Below are 24,984 nucleotides of genomic sequence, written 5' to 3' on the forward strand. Positions count from 1 at the left end.
CGGCCATTGAAAGTGATGCACGTCGCCCGGAGGACTACTGGAGTAAACAACTCGGACCTGCGATGAAGCTCAGCTATATAGGGTTAACGGCTGTTCTCCAGCATCAGTGAAACAGCCCACTGTGAAGCTTTTCTCGCAAAATGAATGTAAGGACAATAAAAAAAAAGTATTTATAAATTCCTCTGAATTACTTAACAGAGTGACGATCTCGTCACCTACTGTGGCTGGTTTCCCGAAATATTACAGCACAGTGCAGGCCATCAACTGTTAAGCCAACATTTCTTTAAGGCGGAAGATGCAGCGAAGATCTGCTCGGGAGCTGTGCGTCGCATCTGTGCGCTGATCTGTCACTCTCAAATAGGGGACGTGCGAAGAGGGAGGTTAGGAATGAAAACGAATGGTGGTGATAGGTAATGAATAAAAGTTATAGACATCGATAGAGTTAATTACTAATAAAGATCATTCGCGGGATCGAATCCCGGCCTCGGCGGCAGCTTTTCGATGGAGGCGAAAAGCAAGGCGCCCGTGTGCTGTGCGTTGTCAGTGCACGTTAAAGAACCCCAGGTGGTCGAAATTTCCGGAGTCCTCCACTACGGCGTCTCTCATAGCCTGAGTCGCTTTGGGACGTTAAACCCCACAAACCAACCAATAAAGATCATTAATACCGAATAAAATGACTTGTAATGACCAATATGTCAAACTACGACTCGGAATGATCGCAACTGATTGGAAATGAGTAAAATGACTATGCGGTAGTCATCATGACTACGAAACGACCGATATGTCAAACTACAACTTGAAATGACCGCAACTGATTGGAAATGAGTAAAATTGCTATGAGTGGTAATGACTACAATGGCTAGACATGGTTCATCATGAGTACGAAACTAGGCTTTTGGCGTTCTCATCTTATGTAAGAGACCCTCTAATTTTTTTCTTTTCTTTCAGTGATGCCCCGCTTGGGGCCTGCTGTCCGAAATGGTCTTCCGAGGTTAGTTAGGAAGTCAGGGTAGCTCTCGAAAGATGTCGGCTACGCTGTCGTGGGCGACCTTGCTCCACCACAGTTAGCTGCGTGCGCGGTTGTTGGGTTAAACGCAGCTCAGTCGTCGATTACGCGTCTGCTCTGACCCACTTGTGTACGCCAACCAGATCTGTGGCCCAAACCTCTGTCACCACTGTATAGGCATTACTATATTTCTAAGCATGTCAAGGCAGAAAAAAGGAGAATAAAAAAATAAGGTCGGGTACGACTGAAAAAATTAAATCGGAAAATTTTTCTGCGTGTCGAGCTGGTTCTATGGCGCATAGGCAGATAAGGTCACCATGCGCCAGACACAAGATTAGCGCGTTCGCACTGCGGGAAAGAAATAAAATGCTTTAACACCCAACAATTTGTTAAGCAGCTTTGCTTGCTTTGAAGAAAGTAGAAACAACGGAAATGCAAAAGAGTGCATTTCAAGGTCCGAGGAGTAGCCTATTAACGAACATCATTAATTTGCACGAAAGCTTCTTTTTTTTTTTTCCTCAGTGTCTGAGCGTTCAGTGCATGAACATAATACGCGATTCACAGTCACCATAGTCCACGAGCACGCTTCCCTTCTTCTGTGTGTGCAATACAAGCGACATTTGAAATCACCCGAGTGAAGCCTTGCTGACACATGACAACTCCCTTATCCTAAAGATTAAGTTTTCCATAATACGTTATTTACTCGACTACCTTGTGCACAGACTGCCACTTGGAATTTAAAAATAAAGCTCCCCTCGATGCCAACTCCTGTCGTAGACGCTGGGTGGTGACCCCGGGGAAGACTTCCGTTTCAAGCGACTTCGGGTTACGATGCCGCTCTCTCGTTGCTCCGAGGACTCAACAGTACACATATCAACGAACAAATGCACTCGGCACCAACTTGCTAAGCCATTTTAGCAGACAGCCCGTCGAAGACCCGGTGGCTTGTAATTTCGAACTACGACTTGAGTTTTCAGAATGCGTCGCCAGAACAAGAGCAGAATTACGAAGTATATGACGAACTGCTTGAGACGATCCTACGAATAATGTTCAGACTTAAGTATAACCATGCAAGAAGGTTCAAACTACCGACGCACTTAGCGAGCTCCAGCAGATATTATCCTCGAATAATAATTTCTGTACCCGCAGTTATTTATTGCAGATGCTTTAAGAGTACTTGGTCAAGGCTTTGGGTGAAGCGTGGGCAATAACCAAGGTTTACTAAAGCTGATCGAGTGAGAGAACCTTTTTTTACGTTTGTACTACACTGTGCATGACGTTGGTGAACAACGCGACTGTATGTGTTTATATATAGGACGTAACTACAGTGAGCTAGTGCGTTAGAATTATTCTACAGTTCATTATGACGTGGCCACACTGTCGGCCGCTTCTGATTCGGGCTTTGGCTTTAGCTGTCCAGTGGAAACTCTGGAAACTGCACAAATGGCCGCCTGCACAGCTCTGGTGAGAAGTTGCCGACGGGTCGCCGCGTTCCCCAAAGTCGTGCCCGTCTACTGTGCCAGAAGTATCTTGCAGGTTATAATCACCGCACTAATTATGCCGATTTTCGAAACGACGACTGGCAGTCCTTGCTCTTTGGTTTCAGTTAGGCGTTAAGATAACGCTTTCCATTAAAGGAACACAGTTTTGCATTTTTTTTTTTTTTTTTTAACTCTGGGACAGCCGCCGTGCAGGAAACAAAACGAAAATAGACGGCTGCAAGCTCATTAATGCCTCTCAGCAGCAGACCACCAACCGGCCTAGACGAGTTCCAAGCACTGCAATAATCACGTTCTGCGCCGCAAACCAGTCCACGAGTCCCCCAGGCAAGGGCGGGATAACGAGGCAGCGGTGCCGACTAAACCGACAGAGGCCAGCGGCGCTGTCTCCTGTAGCGAGCAACCACTGGTTGACGAGTATTGGCACCGCCGTGAAAGGCAGCTCCAGCTTCCACCGACAAAAAGAAAGAACGCGCTCAGAGAAACTGCAAAAAATCCAGTTTGCAACGGCTGCCACCAGGTGGCTCCGAGTACCCAAAACCGCAACGGGAAATCTGATTGTTCACCCACCCTCACCCATGCGACTATAAGGCTTTCGCATTCCTACGCGCAAGCAGTCTTCAGTGGCCCCGCTGATTTTTTTATTATTATTTTTTTTTTTAATTTGGTGCATTTTTTCGGTGCTTACTTCCATACCACGTCTACTGAACACGGGTCACCGCGCCGACCAGTAGATTTTGCACGCAATTTCAATGCTACCAATGATCTTTTCCGACCTGTAAGACTATCAGCCATGTAATCCAAGTAGTCAACTTTCAGTTGAGAAGTGATTTTCCCCTGTGATATAATGTGGAGATCGAAAACGCGGTGTGCAACTTTTCTTAGCGAGCACAGAAAACTCGCCAATACGTGGAACGTCTTGCAAGCCACCTTGGTTGTGTCTTGCCAGTCGCCATCGCTGCAATTTTCTTAATGCTATAGATCCGCAGGACGAGGTAGAATTGTTGATAATTCGAGCTTAGGTTGGAGGAAAAATACGTCAAGAAATTGGCTGTAACACATCTACTGGTGTCCACCGGTGAACGTTGTTTTAGACGTGCTGCCTCTGTGCTGATTTTTCTGTGCCGCCTATGGGATGTGTTAGGGACGTTCGCAGCGCTACAGCCGTTATTAGCAGTCTGTCCGCATTAGGTGACGGAGATTTGGCGCCGCTGCCTCTACAAACACTGACCCTAGTATATCTCTCTGTGCTGTGAAGCAAGCACACAGGTGCCGAGATGTAACGATGTTATCGGTCTCGTCTCTCTTTCTCAACAACGGCAATAATATTTCAGACCACACAAAAAACTACGCTTGGACGCTAATCCATAGCAAACAATCTCGAAACAAATCCGACGACACATAAAAAAAAAAAAAAAAGCAGCAGCTGCATAGGTGCAAAGTCCAATGCCTTGCTCATTTCCAAGAACGGCAACGAACTCCTCTCTCTGCGTCTCTAGTAATGACAAGTGCTGCGGTTTTTTTTTTTCTTTTTTTTTTTTTTTTTTTTCCAGGCTAATGTCCACAAGCACTTTTGCTCGTCTTCAGTGCTTGTTTTATGGCTATACACGTCTTTCGACATTGAGGAGCTGTTTCGAGCCGTTACATGTCAGCCTTGGTTAGTACTTGAAGCTATAAACATCAGGGCACAAGTACCTATGCGTAACCTTTGGTCCCTTTAATTTCAAACACGTCAGAGCACACGACACAGTTATTTTTTTCTGTTTTCAGAAAATTCAGTGTCATCCTAATTAGGAACGAGTGCCAAAGACCTGCGCTCTAAAAAAGAAGTTTTACCAGTAAAAAAAAAAATACAGCCGATTTGCATAGTTAATCAAATGCGAAGTACGTGCGTAGCACTGCTTAACCGTTGTACTTCAGCACGTCACGCACAGCTAACCTGCGTCGCAGTGCTATTTTACAATTTTTCCCGTCGTATGTAGAATTCTGCATTTGAGCCGTTTGTGTGAATCATACAGAAGAACGTTCGCGTTTTTACTTCAAAGCATTTGCCAAGAAAAATATTTCGAGAAAAAAAAAAAAGGTTTCGTGAAACCTAAAAAAAGAAAACGACTTTTCCACACAGCAGAAAAAAAAAAACGACAAAAGAAAACAGCCCGTTTCAAAAGAGATCTTCCTAACTATCGCCCACGCGTACGCCCAACCGGAGTCACGGTCAGCAGCCATAACGCTGTTGACACATCCATGGAGTATCCGTTCGAGCATGAACCCATTTCCAAAAATCGAAAACCACCTTCGCAGACCTTTGTTCGGGGGTTTTGCGTATTGACCTAGCCTCCTTTCTTTTTTTTTTTTTTTTGTGTGTGTGTGTGTGTGTGTGTGTGTGTGTGTGTGTGTGTGTGTGTGTGTGTGTGTGTGTGTGCGCGTGCGTGCGTGCGTGCGTGCGCGCGTGCGTGTGTGTGTGATCCGATTCTGTGCCATGAGTTCACGCGGCGTGAACTTTTGGCATGCTGGCAAGGATCACATCAAAAACACTTGCGGGGACTCAGAATACCCTTGCGTCAATAAATGTTTTGTCCTCCTCCTCCTCCTCCTACTGATACCGGGTGTTTCGGCGAATACTTTCGAAAAACAAATTAATAAAAGACACGCAATTTCAGTGGCGCGGACGCAATCTACTGTAAAACGCTTTCTAATTCACAATAAATTAACTACAAACAAATAATTTATTTTTATTAACCAAGCAGGATTGTTAGTGTCAAAGGGAAGTTCGAAGCTGAGGATAAGACAATGCTATATCAGCTTTTGAAACACACGCAGAAAACCTTTTTGTAAACCTTGCAGGGCGAGCAAAATTAGCGCTTCCTTCCGCACAAAGCCGAATCCGATAGCATTCTACATGCAGCAACCTCGAACGAAACGGCACGTCCGCTAATTACGTTTGCCACGATTAAGCTGCTTGTTCTTCTTGTGGACTATCACGCACTTTCTCTTTTTCAATCGCTCTGAAGAAAAAAAAAAAAGTTCGATTCTCTGCAGGAAAAAGCGCCGGATTTCCAACGCGACGCATGGATTTCGGAAAATGATTTTATTTCAAAACCTGACAGCCAATGCACTGTTTCGAACTCACCCTTGCACTAGCCATTGAACTGTGAAAATTCAAAGTTAATGAGTTTTAGATCATCAGCTGAGTAATCAAGAAAGTTTTCACTGCAAATTGCGTCCCCGCGGCTTCGAGTTTGCTTTTGAAAAGTTTTTTTTTTTTTCACTATTTCGAGCTCTCTATTTGTACGAATTTCTTTTAAAGTGCTCGCTGGAACACCCAGTAAGTGCAATCAGCACACGACCAGCTTACAACCAGTTGTGAAAACTTGAGAAAGTGTGTCGCGGAAGTACGAGTAGAAAGGTGGCAATTTTAAAAGAAAAAGAAAAGTGTTCCGTCTCCTTTCCAACCTTTTCTCTGCCGCCAGGGTTTTTCGAATATGAAAGTCTTCAGGCTTACAGTCGTTATGTACACCCCTGCAAAAAAGTGGAGAGACCACGCGAGCCACTACGATTCATGTTTTTTCCATAGGAAAAGATGGGCTCGACAAATTGGTCTTCAAGAAGAAAAGTACAATTAGGAAGATATCCTATGGATATCTCATAAACGTCCGCTCCACCGCCACAAAAAACTGCCGAGTCGAAATTATACCTGCAAAGTGTGCGTGTGTGTGCCGGGGGGGGGGGGGGGGGTGTTGTTGGCGTATTCCGGAACGGACCGAAATTCAAAAATTTCCCTACCAAAAAAAAAAAGAAAGAAAAAAGAAAAAGCAAACAAAAAATCAGCGCAAGGCACGTGAATATAAAATTTTCGTTATTTCTGACCGGGCTTATAGATGTCGCCGCCACCCTCTCGAAGCGCTACTTAAATATGTTAGCGATCGTCCGCTAGCTTCCGCCTGGACAGTAGCCATCTGCTTTTTGTCGCGCGCGCACTGGATGTCTCGATCGTGGCGGTGAACAGACACACGTACTTCACCGGCCTTAGGGCATGTCGGCACGGTCAGGCTGTTTTTGTCTGTTATGTGTTTGAGGGTTGAGATTCGATTAGACTCGACAGGGCTGGTTAGTGTTGCCTGGAGGCGGTAAGGGCGCGGAGTGGAACGGGGGCAGGGGTGTGAGGGATTGAGGAGATGAGGGGTTGGCGCTTTCACGCAAAGACCATGTAACCAGTAATTACGCCGACTTGAGATGACCAACAGCGACCTCAAGGAGGAACCGGAATGTAAGGAAGGAAGCGGAGTGGACTAACAGGACATGAAATTCATGGGTTCACTAGAGATGATTTATTCCTCCAGCGAAAGAATGTAAGAATCTGCTGATGAGCATTCCATTCTGTTAAAGCTGTATACCGCACAAATGCCTGCAAATAAAACGAGTATAAGTAGAAAATATATTTACAACAGGGGAACGTTTTTCTGTCATTCAGAAAGTGCAAAAACAGAACAGAACAGAAGGCTGCACAGAACATCTCACTTGCAAACGAAAGCTATGTAAATGAGCTTACGGAAATGCAGTGCTTTTATTGGGACTGCACTGCCTAACTGTAGTTAGCAAATGAAACATAAATTTTGCATAAAGCCAGCATGCTGACAAGACTGCGACTAAAATATCAATCTGTACTTCATATGACATAGTGATGTCGCTCCATTTGTGTCGCAACTGACTTCACTCTTGGGAGAATGACCAAGAGCCAGAATTGAAAGGAGGAAAAGAATTCAGTAGGATAAGAATTGCCAACGACAACCATACAAAGCTGTAACTTAAAACTTCAAGCCCAAATAATCTCATCATACATATAGTAACAAAAAATTATTGAAATTTCTATGCTCCCAGGAGGATAAAATGGATTCTCGAGGAATATAGAGGAGTTTAAGAGGAGAAAGTCAAAGGCCAGTGATACACAGCTTATGTCCGAAGTTTTGGTGTGATAGCACAATACAAGACTGGGTGAAAAAAGTGCTTTGTTTGTCATGTAACTAATGCATATGTGTGCTATCAGCGTCATTGCTTTACAAAAATTCCTCTCTAACTGAGAAATATGTTTTAATCATTGGAGCACTTGCTTTTAATCTGTATAATTCATGCTTCTATCATTTCACTGTTTGTCGCTTTTTCTTTGCACAACATTGCATTTTTTTGCATACGCCGTGTGGCTTTGTACAAGGTGTGTCCCAGCTAAAGTAAACCAAGGTTTTCAATAAGACAGACAGTCTTGGCCCAGTAAAACCGGCCGAAGGCTGTTAAAGGTTTATAGGCACCAAATTTTTGCTTGTGTATTTCCTTGTGGATTAGTGTATACGAATCCTGTGATGGTGTTTAACTACGAACATTACATAATTTTACATAATTTAATTTTAATTTCTTTCTCATGCTATTTTGACTGGCTGTGACGTCTAGTTGAAGTTCTGGATCAAGTGAAACATGAGAAAATGAAAGCAATATAAATGACAATACAGCATTTGTAATCATTCCTGCCTTTCAGGCAGCCTGGTTTGTCTTCCAGTGAGCTAAAATTACACACCAGCGATTTTCTGGCTGCTTTTCATGTTTTGCACGACCTCAGTATCAACTACACATCACAGCCCCCCATTAAGACGACACCAAAACATCTTAAGGAAGGACTTCAGTTATATTATACTTAGCTACTGCAGGCAAAACAGGTGTCTTGATACATGTACTCTAATGTCTAATGCATCATTTGAAAGGAGACACCAACTGCAATTTTATATCTATAGTTTTTTAAAAAGTATAGGCACATAATTTTTGGTTCTGCGTTTTACTGTTTGTAATCATGTATAATGGATCATATACATGAACCACCAAACAGTATTTGCCTATGGCCACTAAACAGTTTGTATTTCAATTTTACTCTCCCACCTGTTCCGGCTTCACGACTCTGACGTCAAAGTAGAATATAGATAATATGAGGGATGGAGGAAGAGCGATATAATCGCTTCTTGTCACTCCCTGTAATAGTAGCTTTTTAGGCAGGCTAGCTTTAGTCCTGTACTGAATCAAAAATGACAAAGGAGCAATTATACAGCAGTGTTTTCACCCCTCATTTGACCTATATTCCACTTTGGCATCACAGTCATCGTTAAGCTACTGAAACTGAAACTGAAGCAAGTCGGAGGACAAAACTCAGTTAGAAATTATTTAGTGGTCATAGGCACCATCATGAGTGGTACAGGGACAAGTAATGTCTTACGCACCAATAAAAAAACAACTAAACATGCAAATAAAATTTGATGTCTATACTCCTTTAAGAGCCGAGCGGGCTAGTTGTGGTGCCTTTTTGTAATCCAAAGTTAATGAGTAAAAACTACTTAAGTAAATTTTATTTAGTGGTTTCAGAAAAAATGAGCTGACAAATATTTGCACCAGGGTACTGTTTACTTAGGGGTTTTTTTTTTTTTTTTTACTGTCCTTAAAAGAATTTCACATGACACCAGTACTGCTTCGGCATCCCATGACACCTCTTTTTATTACGAGAAAAAAAAATCTGCCTTTCTCTCGAGCACTGTCCATAATGAGGCTTTGCATTGCACTGGGCTAGAGATATGAGCCAGCAGTCGGCTTTGTAGTACCTTCCGTCTAAGGCCATCAAAATACACTTTGTAAATGGAGCCCAGGGGCTTACATCCCAGTCAGATGGCTTTTCAAGACAATCTACAACTTCTGTATTGACACTTCATTAATCAAGGCAGTAGTTAAAGATCTAGCTCATTACTTTTTACCAAATAATACACTTTGGACATTGAAATATAGGCTGCTGATAAGGCCATACTACTCTAAACAGCCCTCAACTAGCACATTCCGCATATAAATGAAATATGGTTACGCTTACTAAGACACTTGCTATGATTGCTACAGTGGGCATTGAAGTTCATGTGAAATATATTGAAGTTCACAATATGAATTCTAGCAAAACAACAAACGTCATGACATGGAAAAGTTTATTCAACGGGCATGGATGACAAAAGGACAGGTAAGATAAAAAAGGCGGACACAGAAAAAGAAAGAGTACTGCAGTAACTGCTTGCATTACCCGCTTTTTTTTCTTTTCAGTGACAAGTCTTTCATGTAGTTAAAAATTTTAGGCGATGTTTGAGATGTGTTCCTTGGCGTGTCCGAGCAAGAAATGGAGTAAGTTATGAAAGTAAGTTAATGTCACAAGGGCCACAGACCTAATGGAAAGAAAGGGCAAATTCATATATATATTTTCAGCCAGGCACTGTAGCAGGTGGAAGAATTTTCTTCTGAGCCTTATTAGAGCATGGAAAGGACTGGGAAGGAGAAGGCCTCAAGATGTATCCCTGAAGATAGAACATTCTGATTGAAGCGTGATCTTTAGCTGTGCAGTTCCATGGGAGTGATGACAAGAAGCATACTTAGTATTTCTCCATTTGCACTAAGCTGGTCTACAATACAGGCTTTTCAACAATTTACATGAATGGAGCTGAATTGAGGCAGCATTTGTTTGTATCCATTCTCATGGTTCCTAAGGCATGGCCCTCTTCTGACAACAGTAGTAAGAGAAAATTGGTATTTGAAAAAGTGACTGGAGTCACACAAGCTGAATACTGCTACAATATTATTCATCTATTTTATTATTTAAACCTTTACAGCTCTCGGCATCTTTATTCTTCTATCTCTCCCCAATTACTTTCCCTGTGCAGAATGCCAAGCCTGATCTTAAACACCCCTGATCCTCAATCGTTTCTCGCCCTAACAAAATAACGAATATTTTGTTTTCCCTTCACAGCATTACGGAGCAAGAAAATACAAACTACTAACACTATCCACCCACAAGGGTCCCCCAGTCTACGACAGGCGGGTTTGGATGTTTTTCTCTTTTTTTTTCAAAACAAAAAAAAAGGAAAACTCATTAGCTTTGAAGAAAACAGAAGCAGTGTTGGGAAAAGGCCCAACGCCAACAATCTACAGCAGCCCTGTCGAATAAGGGTTGCATACCGCTAAAACTGAGACAAGTATGGCAGTATAGCATAATTTGCAAAATTTTACAACGGCTAGCCTGCCATACTGACACCGAAAACTCACTGAAGCTGACATAACAGTGGATCGACGGTCACTCGTCGGAGATCGCGAAGATTACACGGACGCCTCAGCCATGTTCTCAAGCTCAATCAATACAATACCAGTAGAGTACTGCCTAGAGCCAGGTTTCGGCAAACAACGGCCCGCGAGCGCACATCAAAACACCTCAGCCTTTTTCATCAACTCAGGAAGGCTGCTGAAAATGGTGATGAAAGTATAAGTTGCAGTGCCATAGTTATCGAGCGACTAATAGTCGCGTAAAGCCTGTTCCGTGATTTTGTTACGTCGGGTGAAACATCCTCCCGACGTTAAACACGAGCGGGATGAATCGTAGTAAAACGGTTGAGGAAACGTGAGCAGCCCGTTCTCCGTCGCATTGGCGCAATACCAGGTTCAGCACTCACCCAGCTGCGACTCCCAGTTCAAGCAAGTTGAGGTGTGAGAAGATTTCGAGCAGCACACTGTCCGGAAACCTGTTGATGAAACCGTCCACATCCGAAGAGGCATGCGCGCGGCCGCTGTGGGGACTCTGACGGGGCAGGAAAATGCACTGAGACTTGTGGAACACATCGTGTAGCACACGCTCTACTTGAGTCATCGTGTTCGTCTGTGCCTCGGCTGGTCTCTGCAATCACGGCTGTGTTCACCGATCAGCTGGGTTGTTGGAAGTGAGCCATTTGCGCCGAGCGACAGAACGCGCAGAGACGATACGGCGAGTCCGGCGAGCGCGGGCAGACGCGGCTGACCTAAGCTTCGACTTCGTTTGGATCACGTTGGATTCATATCTTTGACCCTGTTGTAGCCAACTACTTTCGGTTTTCGTTTTTCGTTCTTGATTATGGTGCGCATTCTAGAGCACTGTACCAAGGTCAATGTTCTTCTACCATGACTGTACCTTTATGTCCACGTTTTGTTTGCAGGACACTTTCGCTAATCTTCGCTATGTTTTTTTAGACTTTTTTATGTCATTCGTATTTTTAACTTTGGTCAGAATAGGGTAATGACATTGATCGTGCCGCCACTGTCGATGTTTGCGCCGGCGAGAAAGGTCGTCTGCTACAGAAGCATTCTGCTTCCGTATGTTCCGGAACGAAACATTTTTGTTGATATTAGTATCAGGTTGCTGAAAATTTAACATTTGTCCAATTTTTAGGGCCTGTTTTCAGTTATGCTGGTAATTCCTGCCTAGCTAATTTGATTGAATTTTCGCAAGTAATGCATTTGAAATATAAGGGTGTTTTTGTGCGCCTATTTGGTGTCAGTATTAATGTCACAAAGCAGTGAACAATACGTCAGTTCCTTCATTGATGCACTCTGCGCAATAAGAATAAAGTGTTCTATCATAACTTTTTGGAGGTTAGGTAGCTTGCACGAAACGCTGAGAACGCCATTTTCCTCTACAGTGCAGCAGTCGACCGTGGAGCGGGCCGCGCAAATATTGTCAAAGCGATGGTCTACTGTGCGGTCGTGGGCTGCAATAGCCTAACGCAGTCTAAAGTGCAAAAGGTTAATTCCGGACAAGACGACTGCGGGTTTTTCAAAATACCAAAGGTACGCTGGTACGAATGCGACAACAAGGCCAGCGATCGGAACGTCGCCGAATGTTGTACATTGAAGCACGGATTGCTGCAGGAGCTCACCATTCTAGCTTCACGTGTTCATTTTGCAGGTCAGCGGTCTAAACTTTTCGATGACTGATATCCTGACACGAAATGACCTGTACACACTTGGTATTTGTCCGGACTTCTGTGAATGCCGTCTGTTGATGCGGGCAAGCCATTCTCGTCTGCGACATTCTGATCGCTTCTGGTCTTGTCGCATTCGTGCAATCGTATCTTTTTGTATTGAAAAACCCGCAGTCGTTTTGCCCGGACTTTACCTTTTGAGCTATAGTATGCTTCGGCGGAGCCCATGACCGCATTAAACCATTGCTTTGGCACTATTTGCGCGGCCCGCTCCACGGTCGAATGCTGCACTGTACAGGAAAATGGCGCTGTCAGCGTTTCGTGCAAGCTCCCTATAGAAATTATTACTATTTAAGTTGCTTTTTATTGGTGTAACTAAAATGCTTTTGGAAATTTATATCTGATTCAGAACAAGAAATTGCAATAGAAAATAACATAGCTGTATTTTGCAAATAATAAAGAGCATCCGTACAAAATTTCACAGCATTGTCAGGGGAAGTAATGTCCTACACAAGGAATGAATTTGCTTGAAAATAACAAAGAAAAAAGATTTTAAAAATTTCAGCAAATTTTAGTGAGTGAATCGGATGCTTTGTTTTTTAAGCAAACATGGTGAAGTGCAACCTACAGAGCTGCAACCTACAAAGAAGTCCCCTGTAGCCTATGATAGGTCTCTCAGTATGCCTCCGAAAAGCATTCTCTGTGCAAGCTTCCTTCGCCATGTGGCGACGATGGGACTTGGGCTCAGTAGTTTCTTTAGCATGACATCTTTGAGGCTCGCAGGCTGTCACACGCGCATCACTTAGTACAATAATAACCGTAAAGGGATGCGAGAAGGTAGGTTAATATAGACACCTAGCTTCTTCAAAGCTTGTTCAAAGCATGTGTTTTCCTGAGTGAACCCCTGCGCGGCAACCACAATACACGGTACAGCAGCTTTGAACCAATGACGGCAGCATTTTCGAGAGCAGGAGGGGGGGGGGGGGGGGTAGCTTTTGGGGATCAGAAAAAGCTTGTTTATAATTTCCTTGAAAACTGCTGCGGAACTGACAAAACGTAAAAAAAGCTCTTTCTTCCTGCCTGCAAAGCCACAAAAGTGCTATGCCGTGTTTGAAACTCGTATTCAGCCCTGTCCATTGGTGCGTCACCTCATGTGCGCACATCGCAGATTTTTATCATTTCTCGTCTACATTTGAGGCTGAGATTAGCGGATGAAAGAATAAAGCAAGCAGAAACAGAAAACTCAATTTTATGAAAATTACCACTTTTTTACGCCTCGCAATGTCAATTATGCTTTATTGGTTTACATATAAGCGCTATGACAGTTGATGGTTATCCGGCGGCCGCTTTTCGATGGAGGCGAAAAGTAAGGCGCCCGTGTGCTGTGCGATGTCAGTGCACATTAAAGAACCCCAGGTGGTCGAAATTTCGGAGTCCTCCACTACGGCGTCCCTCGTGGCTTGAGTCGCTTTAGGACGTTAAACCCCACAAATCAGACCAAACCAAACCAAACCAGTTGAAGGTTATCCCTATGGTAGATAGTTGACACTGCAATAATCAGTTTGTTTCGAAGAGACTACATATAGTCACTTCCATGCATGCGCAGTGCAATGCATATACATGCATAAAATGACTGGCAGTGCCGCGCTCCGTAACACATGAAGGTAATTTGATCTTAACCCCGTCAAAAAATTAATGGGTCTGATTTGGACAACCAGTCAGATTGGACTGGTTTTGCCAATCCCAAATGGTTTCTGTAATGGATCCTATCCAACCCGACTGGTTTCTTCACTCCCAATCGGGAAGGTTTCTTCGATCCCAACTGGGATGCCCAGTTGGTTTCTTCACTACCGATTGGGACGCCCAGTTGGCTTCGTGACTCCCAATTGGTAGTGAAGAAACCAATTGGGCGTGCCTATCGTGAGTGAAGAAACCAATGGGGCATCCCAATTGGGATGCCCAATTGGTTTCTTCACTCCCAATCGGGAGTCACGAAACCATTCCAGAAAAGCAAATTCCTTTTGAGATGACATCATTGTGTCAGCTTGTCAAGCCTAGCAACTCGTTGCACACTCAAATGTTGCACATTCACATGTTGCAGACTACATACATGGAGATGGCACATAACCTCTCGGAATGATTTACGAAGAATCGAAAATTGACGCTTTGATTGGATGATGGAATGGAACTCAGTCTAAATGAAAGCGAATTCATGCACGTCTCACGTAAATTCTCAGCTATACACATTAAAAAAAAAAAAAGACATATCGTATCACCAGATGATAGCCCGCTAGCATTCAGACACAAACTATCTTGCCTATGCCCTTCCATAAAACTATAACACTTTTCCGAAATGCGTGATTCGCTTCTATCAACATCATTCCACACGCCATGATTGTTCAACTCCATGATCATCAAGCATATACATAGATGGGTATAATAACACCATTAACAAGTTTTTTTACCAGTTTCAATAAAAGAGCAAAAAGCATGCCGACATGACATAAACGTGATCCAGTTGGCTTCAAAGCACGCCTGATACGCTATAAACGGTTGCTACTTAATTCTTTATTTTCATGAAAACGCGCTTTTATAATTTGCACTTTAATTTTACAGTTGAGGTTTGACTTAATGCTTCTACGTTAGCCATCTATTTTCGTATAAATTTTGTTTTGTTCGCGTGCTAATGGAACAGAGGCCAGCGTGATGCAGCTTGTGCAACGAACTCACAGCGTCATGTATACTACTTCCCTGATGCGCGGTCGGTAACAACGCTCTTGCGCAACCCACTCGTGACTCTGACTAGCGCGAAGTACACACATACTTGTGGTGGTGGTAGAAACATTTTATTGCCATTGAACAAACAGTGGGGGCGAAGCCCCGCTGCATGGCACTTGGGTGCTCCCTTACTATATGGGAGACACCCTTATAAAGCAAAAGAAAGCCCTTGAAGAGCAATCCTTCTCATAGCACTGGAGATAATCTTCCGTTCTTGACTTGAAGTGCTCTTCATGAGAAGATTCCCAGTAGGACTCTGCGACGTTCGGTGATGGGGGATGAAAAAAGGTGGGGCATGTAAGAAGGATGTGTATGAAGTGTCCTGGTTTGCCGCAGAGTCTGCATGATGAGGAAAACCGGTCTGGTTATCGGGCATGTAGAAGTGTAGGGTATGGAGCCGTCCGAGTTTGTAAGCTTCGCCAGTGTAGAGCCTGCGCTATGGTGAGAGAGGGGGCCGGAGGTGTACATTCCCTTCGTTTGTCCCGGTAGTACGAGAATATCACGGAAAGAGAGAAGGCGCTCCCCGGCCTGTAGCGAGGGCTCCGTTTCACTAGCCCGGAATGTAAGACCTCGGGCTAGGGAATTAACCTCTTCGTTGCCAGGGAGGCCGGCATGTGCTGGCGTCCAAATGAGGCTTATGGTGTGCCGGGGCTGCCAGAAGCGTAATATGCGAGCAGCGGTGCGGGATACATAGCCGTTGGAATAATTTAGAATTGCAGATTTGGAGTCAGAGATCATTTTTGTGGCAGATGTAGAGATGAGAGAAAGCGCGATGGCTGCCTCCTCTGCCTCTGTGGTAGAATTGGTGATTATAGAGCTGGAAGTAAGCAGCTTTGTTTGATTGTCGGCTACAGCCAGGACCATACGGGAGCCTGACATATATTCTGCTGCGTCCACGTAGACCACCTCTTGGTCCTCGCTATATTGCCTGTGGAGGGCATGAGCCTTGGCTATTCTGCGGCCCTGGTCTCGCTCAGGGTGCATGTTTTTAGGGATTGGAGGTACGATGAGATTAGAGCGGAGATTAGGAGAAAGGGGTAATCGTCAATGGGGTGTGTAACTGGCCTTAGGTTTAAGTGGGATAATAAAGTGCGGCCAGCCGCCGAGTTGGATAGGCGGGCTATTTGTGCCGTTAATGTAGCCTCTCTAAGTTCCTCGAAAGTGTTGTGCACACCGAGTTTAAGGAGTCGGGCATTAGATGTGCTGGGGGGAAGTCGTAGAGCCGTTTTCGTGCAACTTCGTAGGAGCGCGTTCACCCGGTCTCTCTCCTTTTGTTTGAGGGGGAGGTATGGAAGGGCATATGTGGAGCGGCTTATAATGTAAGCCTGAGTGAGGCGAAGTGTGCTTCCCTCCCGTGAGCCAGCCCGACGGTTGGCTATGCGGCGAATCAATCGGGTGGTCTGTTGACTGTGTATGGAGAGTCTTTATGGCTTCGTCAGGCTGATGATGATGACTTTAAACAGGCTGCGTACTGATATTAAACGCGCAAGGTGTTCTAACAAAGCGCATGGTTCACGGTACCAGTCCAACCACGGATTGTGGATACTAGTGGGATCAAATGGATACCTAGCTTGAGGGAACTAGGCGGACTGCCTGAATTGGATCGTTTGGGGCGGTAGAGAAAGAGTTCTGATTTTGAAGGGGAGCATGAGTTCGGCCACGTTACCTTACATAAGTGTCGATGGTGTTTAGTGCCAATTGTAGATGTCCCTCTATTTCGGCATCACTGCCGCGGTTAGCCCAGACAGTGATGTCGTCGGCGTAGAGGCTGAAATGAATGTCGGGGATTTGGGCTAATTTTTCGGGTAGGTGGAGAAGTGCTATGTTGAATAGTATAAGGGAAAGGATGGCGCCCTGGGGCGTACCTCGTACACCTAGCGTGATCTCTGGAAGCCAGTGGCCGCCTAAGGTAAGTGTGGCTGTGCGTTGGCTGAGGAAGTCTCGGACGTAATTATACAACTTGGCGCCGACTCCCAGGGTTGTAAGATTATGAAGGATTGCTGAATGTGTAACATTATCAAATGCTTTGGTAAGACCCACACCTAGCATGGCTTTGGAATCAAAATTTGTCAGTCGAGAATATGATGTTTTAGCTGTAAGAAGACATCTTGTGTAGAAAGGCCAGGACGAAATCCAAACATGCAGGTGGGCATGAGATTTCTGCCTTCTAGACATTGAGAAATTCTGGTCTGGAGTACATGCTCCATTAGTTTGCCGATCGCAGAGGTGAGAGAGATGGGCCTAAGGTTTGAAATTAGCAGAGGTTTCCCAGGTTTTGGTATAAACACAACTTTGGCCTCTTTCCATTGCGGCGGGAGGGTTCCCCGTTGCCAGCACTCGTTAAAATATTCAGTAAGGGCGGCAATAGATTGGGAATCGAGATTCCGGAGTGCCTTATTATGCACTCCATCTGGACCGGGGGCTGAAGATGTGTTAAGCTTCTGAAGCTCAGCCTGCACCTCTGATACTGTGATGGGTTGGTCGAGGAAGTCGTTAAGGGGCCCTGAATAATCTGGGTGTAATATATAAGGGTACTTGGGGCAGTAGTGATCGCGTAGTTCTTGGAGAATTTCCAGTGGAGGTGTATCGCAAGTATATATTAGTCTAGTCAGGTTATATCGTTGGGTTGCTTTAGTCTTACTAGAGTCTAATAAGTGCCTAAAAAGGTTCCAAGTCTGAGATACACTCATATTTCCATCTATCTTGTTGCATAGCGATTCCCAATTCTGTCGTGAAAGAGTCGCTGCATGCGTCTCTATCTCTCTGTTTAGACGGGCGAGGCGGCGTTTCAGGGTCCGGTTCCAAAGCTGCCGTTTCCAGCGTCGTTCTAGGCCGCCTTTAGCCTCCCATAAATGCAGGAGGCGGGAGTCAACCATGTCGCTTGGGCAGCTATTTGGTAGGGGACAAGTTACTGATTGGACATCGCTTTGTAGTTGTTTGGACCATTCGGTTATGCCATTAATGGGGGCGTATGCGCGGGCTGCTCTACACGTTCGGAAAGAATCCCACTTCGTGAAAGTTGAACCTCTGGCAGGCCAACAGGGCAGCTGAATGTTTAGAATAATTTCTATGATGAAATGATCACTTCCTAGATTCTCTCTTGTATTGCACCAAGACGCGTGATGGAGATGATGTGCGAAAGTAAGGTCTGGTGTAGTGTATCTACAGACACTGGTTTCCGTGCGGGTAGGAAAGGTAGGGTCAGTGAGAAGAGAGACCGGTTTGTTGCGCGGCTAACCACACGCGACGTCCTTTAGGTGTGTCATGCGGGTAACCCCAGGCTGTATGTTGAGCGTTCAAGTCACCAACAACGAGTAAGGGACACTTGTTAGCTACGCGCTTCGCAAGTGTAAATAGCCGTTCATAGTTGTTTTTATAGCACTTAGGATGACTGTGAGCCCGTGTCATCTGAGCCTTTCAACTCGCCTCCGCTCTGGCTTTCTTTTCTCTGCATTTTCGTCCGCTGCTTTGATCGAGATGCCGCGTAGCCTCGGACCTGCGAGGGGCTCGTCCAAAGGGCTATGTCAACAACGAAACCGCTTGCAAGTGACTTTTTGTTGACAAAATGCTATCTTATCGCAGACAAGAAGCATTTCATCATACTGTGCGAGCTTCTCGGAGTAACTCCTCGTACCAAGGTTGTTTAATTTCAGGAAATATTTATTTGCTGAAGGGAAGCAGAACAACGGGTACGTGGGCCCGCCATTTTCGCTTCACGTTTTGTTTCACAGAGCAATTTCATTAGCGAAATCTGATCATCTTCTAGAGAAGTGCATAAAACCACTATTTGCACTATGTGCTATCGCTGGCGGTTTATGGGCGTATGGTGGGCGTATTTTACGACGGACTGTATTCGTTGGGCACGCAAGAGGCCCCATTGCGGATGCATCGGTCTTCGCAAGCGGTGCCCTTGCGTGCGTCGTAAGCAAAAGACTTCGTCTCGGAACTTTAATAGGTACTGGAATTCGCTTTGTTCGCTGCCGTAAAAGGAGTTTGGCCTTTGCCCGAGCAGCGACAATCGCGCGCGCAGCGAATCAAGCGCGTTGTGGCGGCTCAATGAGCGCCTTGGCCGAGGGCTCGGGCAGGTTGGCGTCCGTCATAACGGTCTCGTGCAACCTGGTGAACGAGGGCCGCTTGAGACGCAGCGGAGACATGGGCGCAATAGTGATGCTGATTTCATTGGCGCCCTTGGCCAGCGCGGCCCGTACGCCGTACTGGTCCATGGTCTCCGCCGGCACCCCGTCCACCATGAGAAGCACGTCGCCCGGGTACAGGTGCTTGTTGGGCGTGACGACCTGGGGGTTCGTCACCTGCGCACGCGCAAAATGGGATGGGCGCTGTGTAGCTCGCCCATTGGCTGTCCTCTGTGACCTTACTGTCTGTCCTTATGACAAGGGCGTTGTTTTGGATGTCACTCTGCTCGGTGAGCCAGCCTGAATCGCTGTTCACGCTTCAGTTGAGCGAGTATACGAGCGGCACTAGGGTCCAATAATGAAACTGCCGGACTTTTGCATGGGAAGATACGAAAGCTGAATTTACCATTTCGAATCACTTTTGCGGTTAAGAACTGCTGGAGCGCGCAGCACCTGTCTTGTTCTGTTTTTTCCTGCCTCTGTGTCTACGTCTCTTTAGGCATGTGAACTGTATACTGTGAATACTCTATAACTCTAGCCAGAGCTCCGAAATTTTTACATGTTTCCTCCTCAGTGCCCCGCTACGTGAAGACCTCAGAATCGACTAGGTGATTCTGGTCCTTAAGTCAGGTGACGTTCATAATCCGAATAACTACAAGCTAGGTCTATTATTTTTTGCATTCGTAGGCGGACAAGTGGTGGCCCATGAATAAAAATGTCTTAAACATCATTGCAAAAAAGAAGACTTGCTCGGAACTTATGTACCTGCTATTTATTGTTAGAGAAACCATGTTGGGTGTGCCTGCAAATATAATTCCATTCTAGATAATAAACGAGATATGAATGCGTAAAGTACGGAGCACGGACGAAATTCTGCGTCAAGGGGGCAGTTATGCTTACAAGCGGTACAGACCACGGGAAAAGCCGCAGTGAACGGCTGCGGACTATTTTACACCACCCGGGGATTTTTAATGCTCACTGACGTCGAGCAGCACACGGGCGCCTTTGGAGCTTCGTCCGCATCGAAATGTGGCAACCCTGATCCTCCAGCTCAGTAGTCGAACGACTTTAACACTGAGCCACCGCAGCGCATATGCTTTTGATGTCCTGCGATAACGTGTTAGCAATAAGAATTCACGTACACATCTACTTGGAGTAATGAATAATTTATATTGAGAGAAAAGGACAAAATTAACAAGCAAATAATATAAAAAAACTGAATCGATAAGTAAAATGCGCTACAATTCAGTGGGATTACAGATTTGCATTTCACCATGAAAACCCGTCTCCAAGTATTGGGTTGTTATAGAAGCCAAATTTCCATTACATTTGATTATGGTTTTACTTATGCTTCGGATACACCTCCTCGTTTATCATGGACTTTGAGGAGGCTTTTGGCACCATTATCGCATCAAATTTACTTTACAAGGACGAAAACACATCATCTCATTTCTCTTATTTATATAAATGATTTTCCCTACACAAATACTTCCAAAATAAGTATTTGTGGTGATGATTGTGCTTTGTGCAAGGACGTTACTATTCTGTGTGATGCATACGGTGTTCGAAATTATTCTAACGGCATTAAGACTTGGTATTACACTCGGGAAAGTAATTTAAACACTAAGAAATGTAACCTAATCAACTACCCGCATGACTTAAGAAACCAATCCTCTCTCATATTGTATATACCCAGTCGGAAAAAACTACAGAAAATTTTCTGTTATGACAATTTCTGTGCGGTTTTTGACAGAAAACTTGTTGTGACAACAGAACGTTCTGTAGTAACAACAAAAATTTCTGTAGTTACAACAGGAAAGTGCTACAGAACTACAGACAACAGAAATATACGACAGAAAAACTACAGAACTACAGAAAAGTACGACAGAACTACAGAAAAATCTGACGTTTACGACAGAACTACAGAATATTCTGTCGTATTTTGGCAAGTTTCTGTAGTTTTTTTCGACTGGGTAACAACATCCGAACAGAAGAAAGTGTGTCTTGGCTTTCAAGGAGCAGATGACCTGTCCTGGAAGGCTCACTTTGTATATGTCCCTAACCATGCTAACCATATTTTCGGCTTCAAGCTTCGAAGCTTTTCTTTTGATCCTACCCTATCAAAAATACCGCTGTATAAATTTAACGCTAGTGTAGTCGAATGTTCATAGGCTTACTTGGCGGGGATTGCAATCATAAAATATGTTCAGAAAAGCTGTGCACTCTTTCTAAAAATGTCTAACTGATACCATCATGACATTGCTTCACAAATCAAAACACTTAATTTTCCGTGCGTTTCAACTCAGCTTGGAAATTTATCGCCTGCTAACATATAATAATATAATTACACTGAGAAACATGAAAACGACTTCTATTTACTTCTGCAGAGTAGTTTATTGTTATTTATGTACATATTTCAGACCATTGGTGAGGTCCAAGAAGGAAGGGCAGCAGCCATAAGCAATACAATAAGTACAAGAATTATATACAACATAAGCAAACAGGATTGGGCAGTGCAATATTCACAGCGAGAATCCGTAATGCAGTACCTTCAAACACGGCTAGAGAAACGCGGGTTGGAAGGTTTAGGGCTGCGATGGTTGGCGTATTGAGTTCTAGTCGTTAATGGTGCGAGGAAAAAGGGAAAACGTGATCAAATTTGTTCTTGAAAAACAGTGCTAATACAGCTTTATAATATTGTCGTGTATTTCTTGCAGGCATCGGGGAAGATAAAGCGAAGGGTCAAGCCCGAGTGTATCATTAAGAAGTAAGGAGAGAAACAAACGAATATATTGCCTTCTTAGATGTGGTTCAATAATACTATGAGCAAACATCAGTTCCGATCGGGGGGAGTCAGTACGCTGAAACTTTAAATATATTAACCTAACTGCTTTCCTTCGTATTCTTTCGAGCTTCTTGACGTTAGACTTAGCGTAAGGATCCGAGATTACGAACATCCCACAGAGGACACCACCTAAACGTTCATCTTCCACAGTGCAGGGGTGACCAGATACGCACATCCCTTCACGCTTAATGCTACCTCACACTGGAACCACCTGTCATCCTCCGTCGTCTCCATCAAAGACGCCGTCAGATTAAAAGTTTATTTTTGTCTTCACTTGAGGGAATAACTATTTTTGTTATATTACTGCTTTTTGCTCCTCTTTGTAACATACAAGCGGGCCTGACAATAATAGGACAAAATGTTACACGAGGGAATTGCCTGTATTCAGGCAGTGAGAATTGATGCCTTTCTGTACAATATCTTTATGCTTGCGTTCCTGTAGTGTTCGCAATATGATCACGCATACGTTACCACTCTGAGCGAGGACCAACCCAGATAACAGTAGGCTAAGAAAGAGAACCTCCGGTCCACGCGTCTTTAATTTAAAGAAAAAAAAAACAAAATTTGGCGAAAAAGTAACAAGCCTTAGTGCAGTCGTCCAGGTGGCGGCATGTAAGAAGGAATGAACTGATATGTGCATAATAAATAGTGAGCAGAGCTTAAATAATGCTCATACTGGAGAACTTCGCAACAAAGGCGGGACAAGGACGAGACAAGCGTCCACGTCCCGCCTTTGTTGAGCTGTTCTCCAGTATGGATGCATACAAGGCACAACAAGCATGACATTAGATGCCTCACATGCTTGCAAAACATGGGTCATACAACCACAGAAGAAACATTTATTGCGTGGCTTGCGGGCCAGACCACTGCGAGCTCGAAAATTATCTGCTTTCATGGCCTCCGGTAGCGTGATCACCGTAGCTAGGAGACTAACGCCATCAGCGGCAGCAAGAAGGCGCCGTACGACGTACACTTGACAAGTTCAACGCCGGAAACAACACTCTTTATTTCCGTGTCTCAGCAGAATGGTGCATGCTTTCGGCCTCTGCCACGATTTCAAAGCTGTTTTGCCTTTGACCAATTATTCCTGCGGCACATCACGGATTTTATTTTTGAAGCGAAAGCTTCACTGGCCCAGTTGAGCCAATGTCATCGGCTCCTGGCGTTTGACCTTCAATCGGAGGAGTGAAGGTACGTACCATGTACTCGCCGCCATCGCTTCGATGACCACCGCCTGTCAGCTATCACCACGTGATGTACCACGTGACTCGCAGTTCACTTGAAAAAGAGCCGGCGCCGCTCGGTATGAATGAGAGAGTTGGCCGGAACAGTCATTGTCGTCAGGACGACTTTATAAACTACAGACGGAGTCTAATCGTCCAGCTGACGTTGCCCGTTATGCTGAGGATTTAGCTAAAGGTTGTGGGGTTTCTCACGGGGGCTGCGGCTCCGCTCTCAGAACCAAACGCCACTCCGTTAACTCAGACCACAGCCGTGGCCGTGAAGAACGACACACCCAGGGGGCCAAGCCGTTTATTGGGAGCGCCCAATGTTCTTCCTCGGTGCCTTAGCAGCATCCGCGCGTACTGGTGTCGCGGCGTCGTCTCCCTGTATGCAGATTCTGTCCGCCGAGATGAGAGGGGAGGGGCCGCCCGGCGTGCTACGCTAGTTCTCTCATCCAAACCCTCTATGCCACAGCTCCGGGGGAAGGAAGTCAGGAGGGGAAAGATGAGGGCTCCCCGTGAAAGAGAGGGAGAGAGAGGGAATTCACCGCTTCGTGCGAGCGAGAAGAATGTTGAATTCCCACAAGGTAAATGTGCCAGGCTTTTTTAGCACCCCCTGCTGCGTCACAGGTCTGACCGCCGCCGTGGTCAGTTGTTCCGCTCAACTCAAGTTACCGACATTCTAGTGGAAATTAAGAAGAAGAAATGGACATGGGCAGGACATGTAGTGCGAAGAGAGGATAACCGATGGTCGCTGAGGGTAACAAACTGAATTCCAAGGGAAGGAAAGCGTAGCAGGGGGCGGCAGAAAGTTAGGTGGGCGGATGAGAGTTCGCAGGGGTCAAGTGGATGCAGCTAGCACAGAACCGGGTTAAGTGGAGAAATATGGGAGAGGCCTTCGCCCTGCAGTGGGTATAATCAGGCTGATGATGATGATGATGAAATGTGCCAAGGTAGCGACAGAGTACAACGAAGAACAGAAGCGTCGATTGGCTCAGATTATTCAAGCTTCCGGTTGCATATATGGGTTAAGGTGAGCTAGTTGAGAAACTTTCTATGCTTTAATACAAAAACGCCTTGATGATTAGTCTTTCAGTTCATGCATGGCGTAACCTTGGTACCCACTGAGGCCCATTAACTGTTAAGGTGAAAGCCTTTCTAGGCTCCTAGTGGATATCTCGCCTCTGCAAGATGTGTCCGCAAGATTCCGCGACATGTGTCAGCGAGACGTCGCAATAGATTCTGATGACGAAGCTAAAGAAAGGAAACAAATTGTAACCAGCGCACAAACACGCAAGATAGAGGAAGAGGAGGAAGTAGAAAAGAATGAGGATTTCGCCATTAAGCTCTTAAAGGGCGCCACTGTCTAGGGTATGACTCTTTAAGCAAAGGAGCCCAATGTTTCAATCACATACCAGAGATAGTCTGTGCAAAATGCTACAGCGATACGCGCGCCTCAAAGCAGCAAAAATAGAGATAAAGCTCTCTCATCCTCCCCTTCGGGAAACCAGCTTCCCCGTTCTCTACAAGCCGCTAGGCTGACGTCGGAGTAACGACGACATCCATTGGTACGTCTCGCTGACTGACGGATGAAGGATGGGCGTACACAACTAATTGTGTGCGCCGCTCGCAGCGAGCTTTTTCCTCGCCACGGCCTGACTGAATGCAATGAGTGCAGCGGCGCGCGCTCCCTCGCCCGTTTCGTTTTTGCA

General features: G+C 45.1%; 2 protein-coding genes across 3 annotated transcripts in view; both read right to left on the bottom strand.

Annotated features, from left to right (window-relative positions):
* The window catches only part of LOC146178860 (F-box/LRR-repeat protein 12-like), a 32,761-nt gene extending 21,406 nt beyond the window's left edge, over positions 1–11,355 (bottom strand). For both annotated transcript variants that reach the window (XM_084578601.1, XM_084578600.1), the window contains exon 1: positions 11,013–11,355. In XM_084578601.1, coding sequence (XP_084434727.1) covers positions 11,013–11,206 — 194 coding nt within the window. In that variant the 5' untranslated portion in view covers positions 11,207–11,355. The remainder of the gene's footprint in view (positions 1–11,012) is intronic.
* Positions 11,356–19,105: 7,750 nt separating this feature from the next.
* Positions 19,106–24,984, bottom strand: part of LOC146178861 (microtubule-associated serine/threonine-protein kinase 3-like) — a 40,896-nt gene continuing 35,017 nt past the window's right edge. Inside the window, exon 12 of the mRNA XM_084580053.1 lies at positions 19,106–19,381. Within this exon, the coding sequence (XP_084436179.1) occupies positions 19,106–19,381 (276 nt within the window). The remainder of the gene's footprint in view (positions 19,382–24,984) is intronic.

The sequence above is a fragment of the Amblyomma maculatum genome, chromosome 9 (assembly GCF_055883805.1).
Source record: "Amblyomma maculatum isolate TAMU_Amacu chromosome 9, ASM5588380v1, whole genome shotgun sequence".
Lineage (NCBI taxonomy): Eukaryota > Metazoa > Arthropoda > Arachnida > Ixodida > Ixodidae > Amblyomma > Amblyomma maculatum.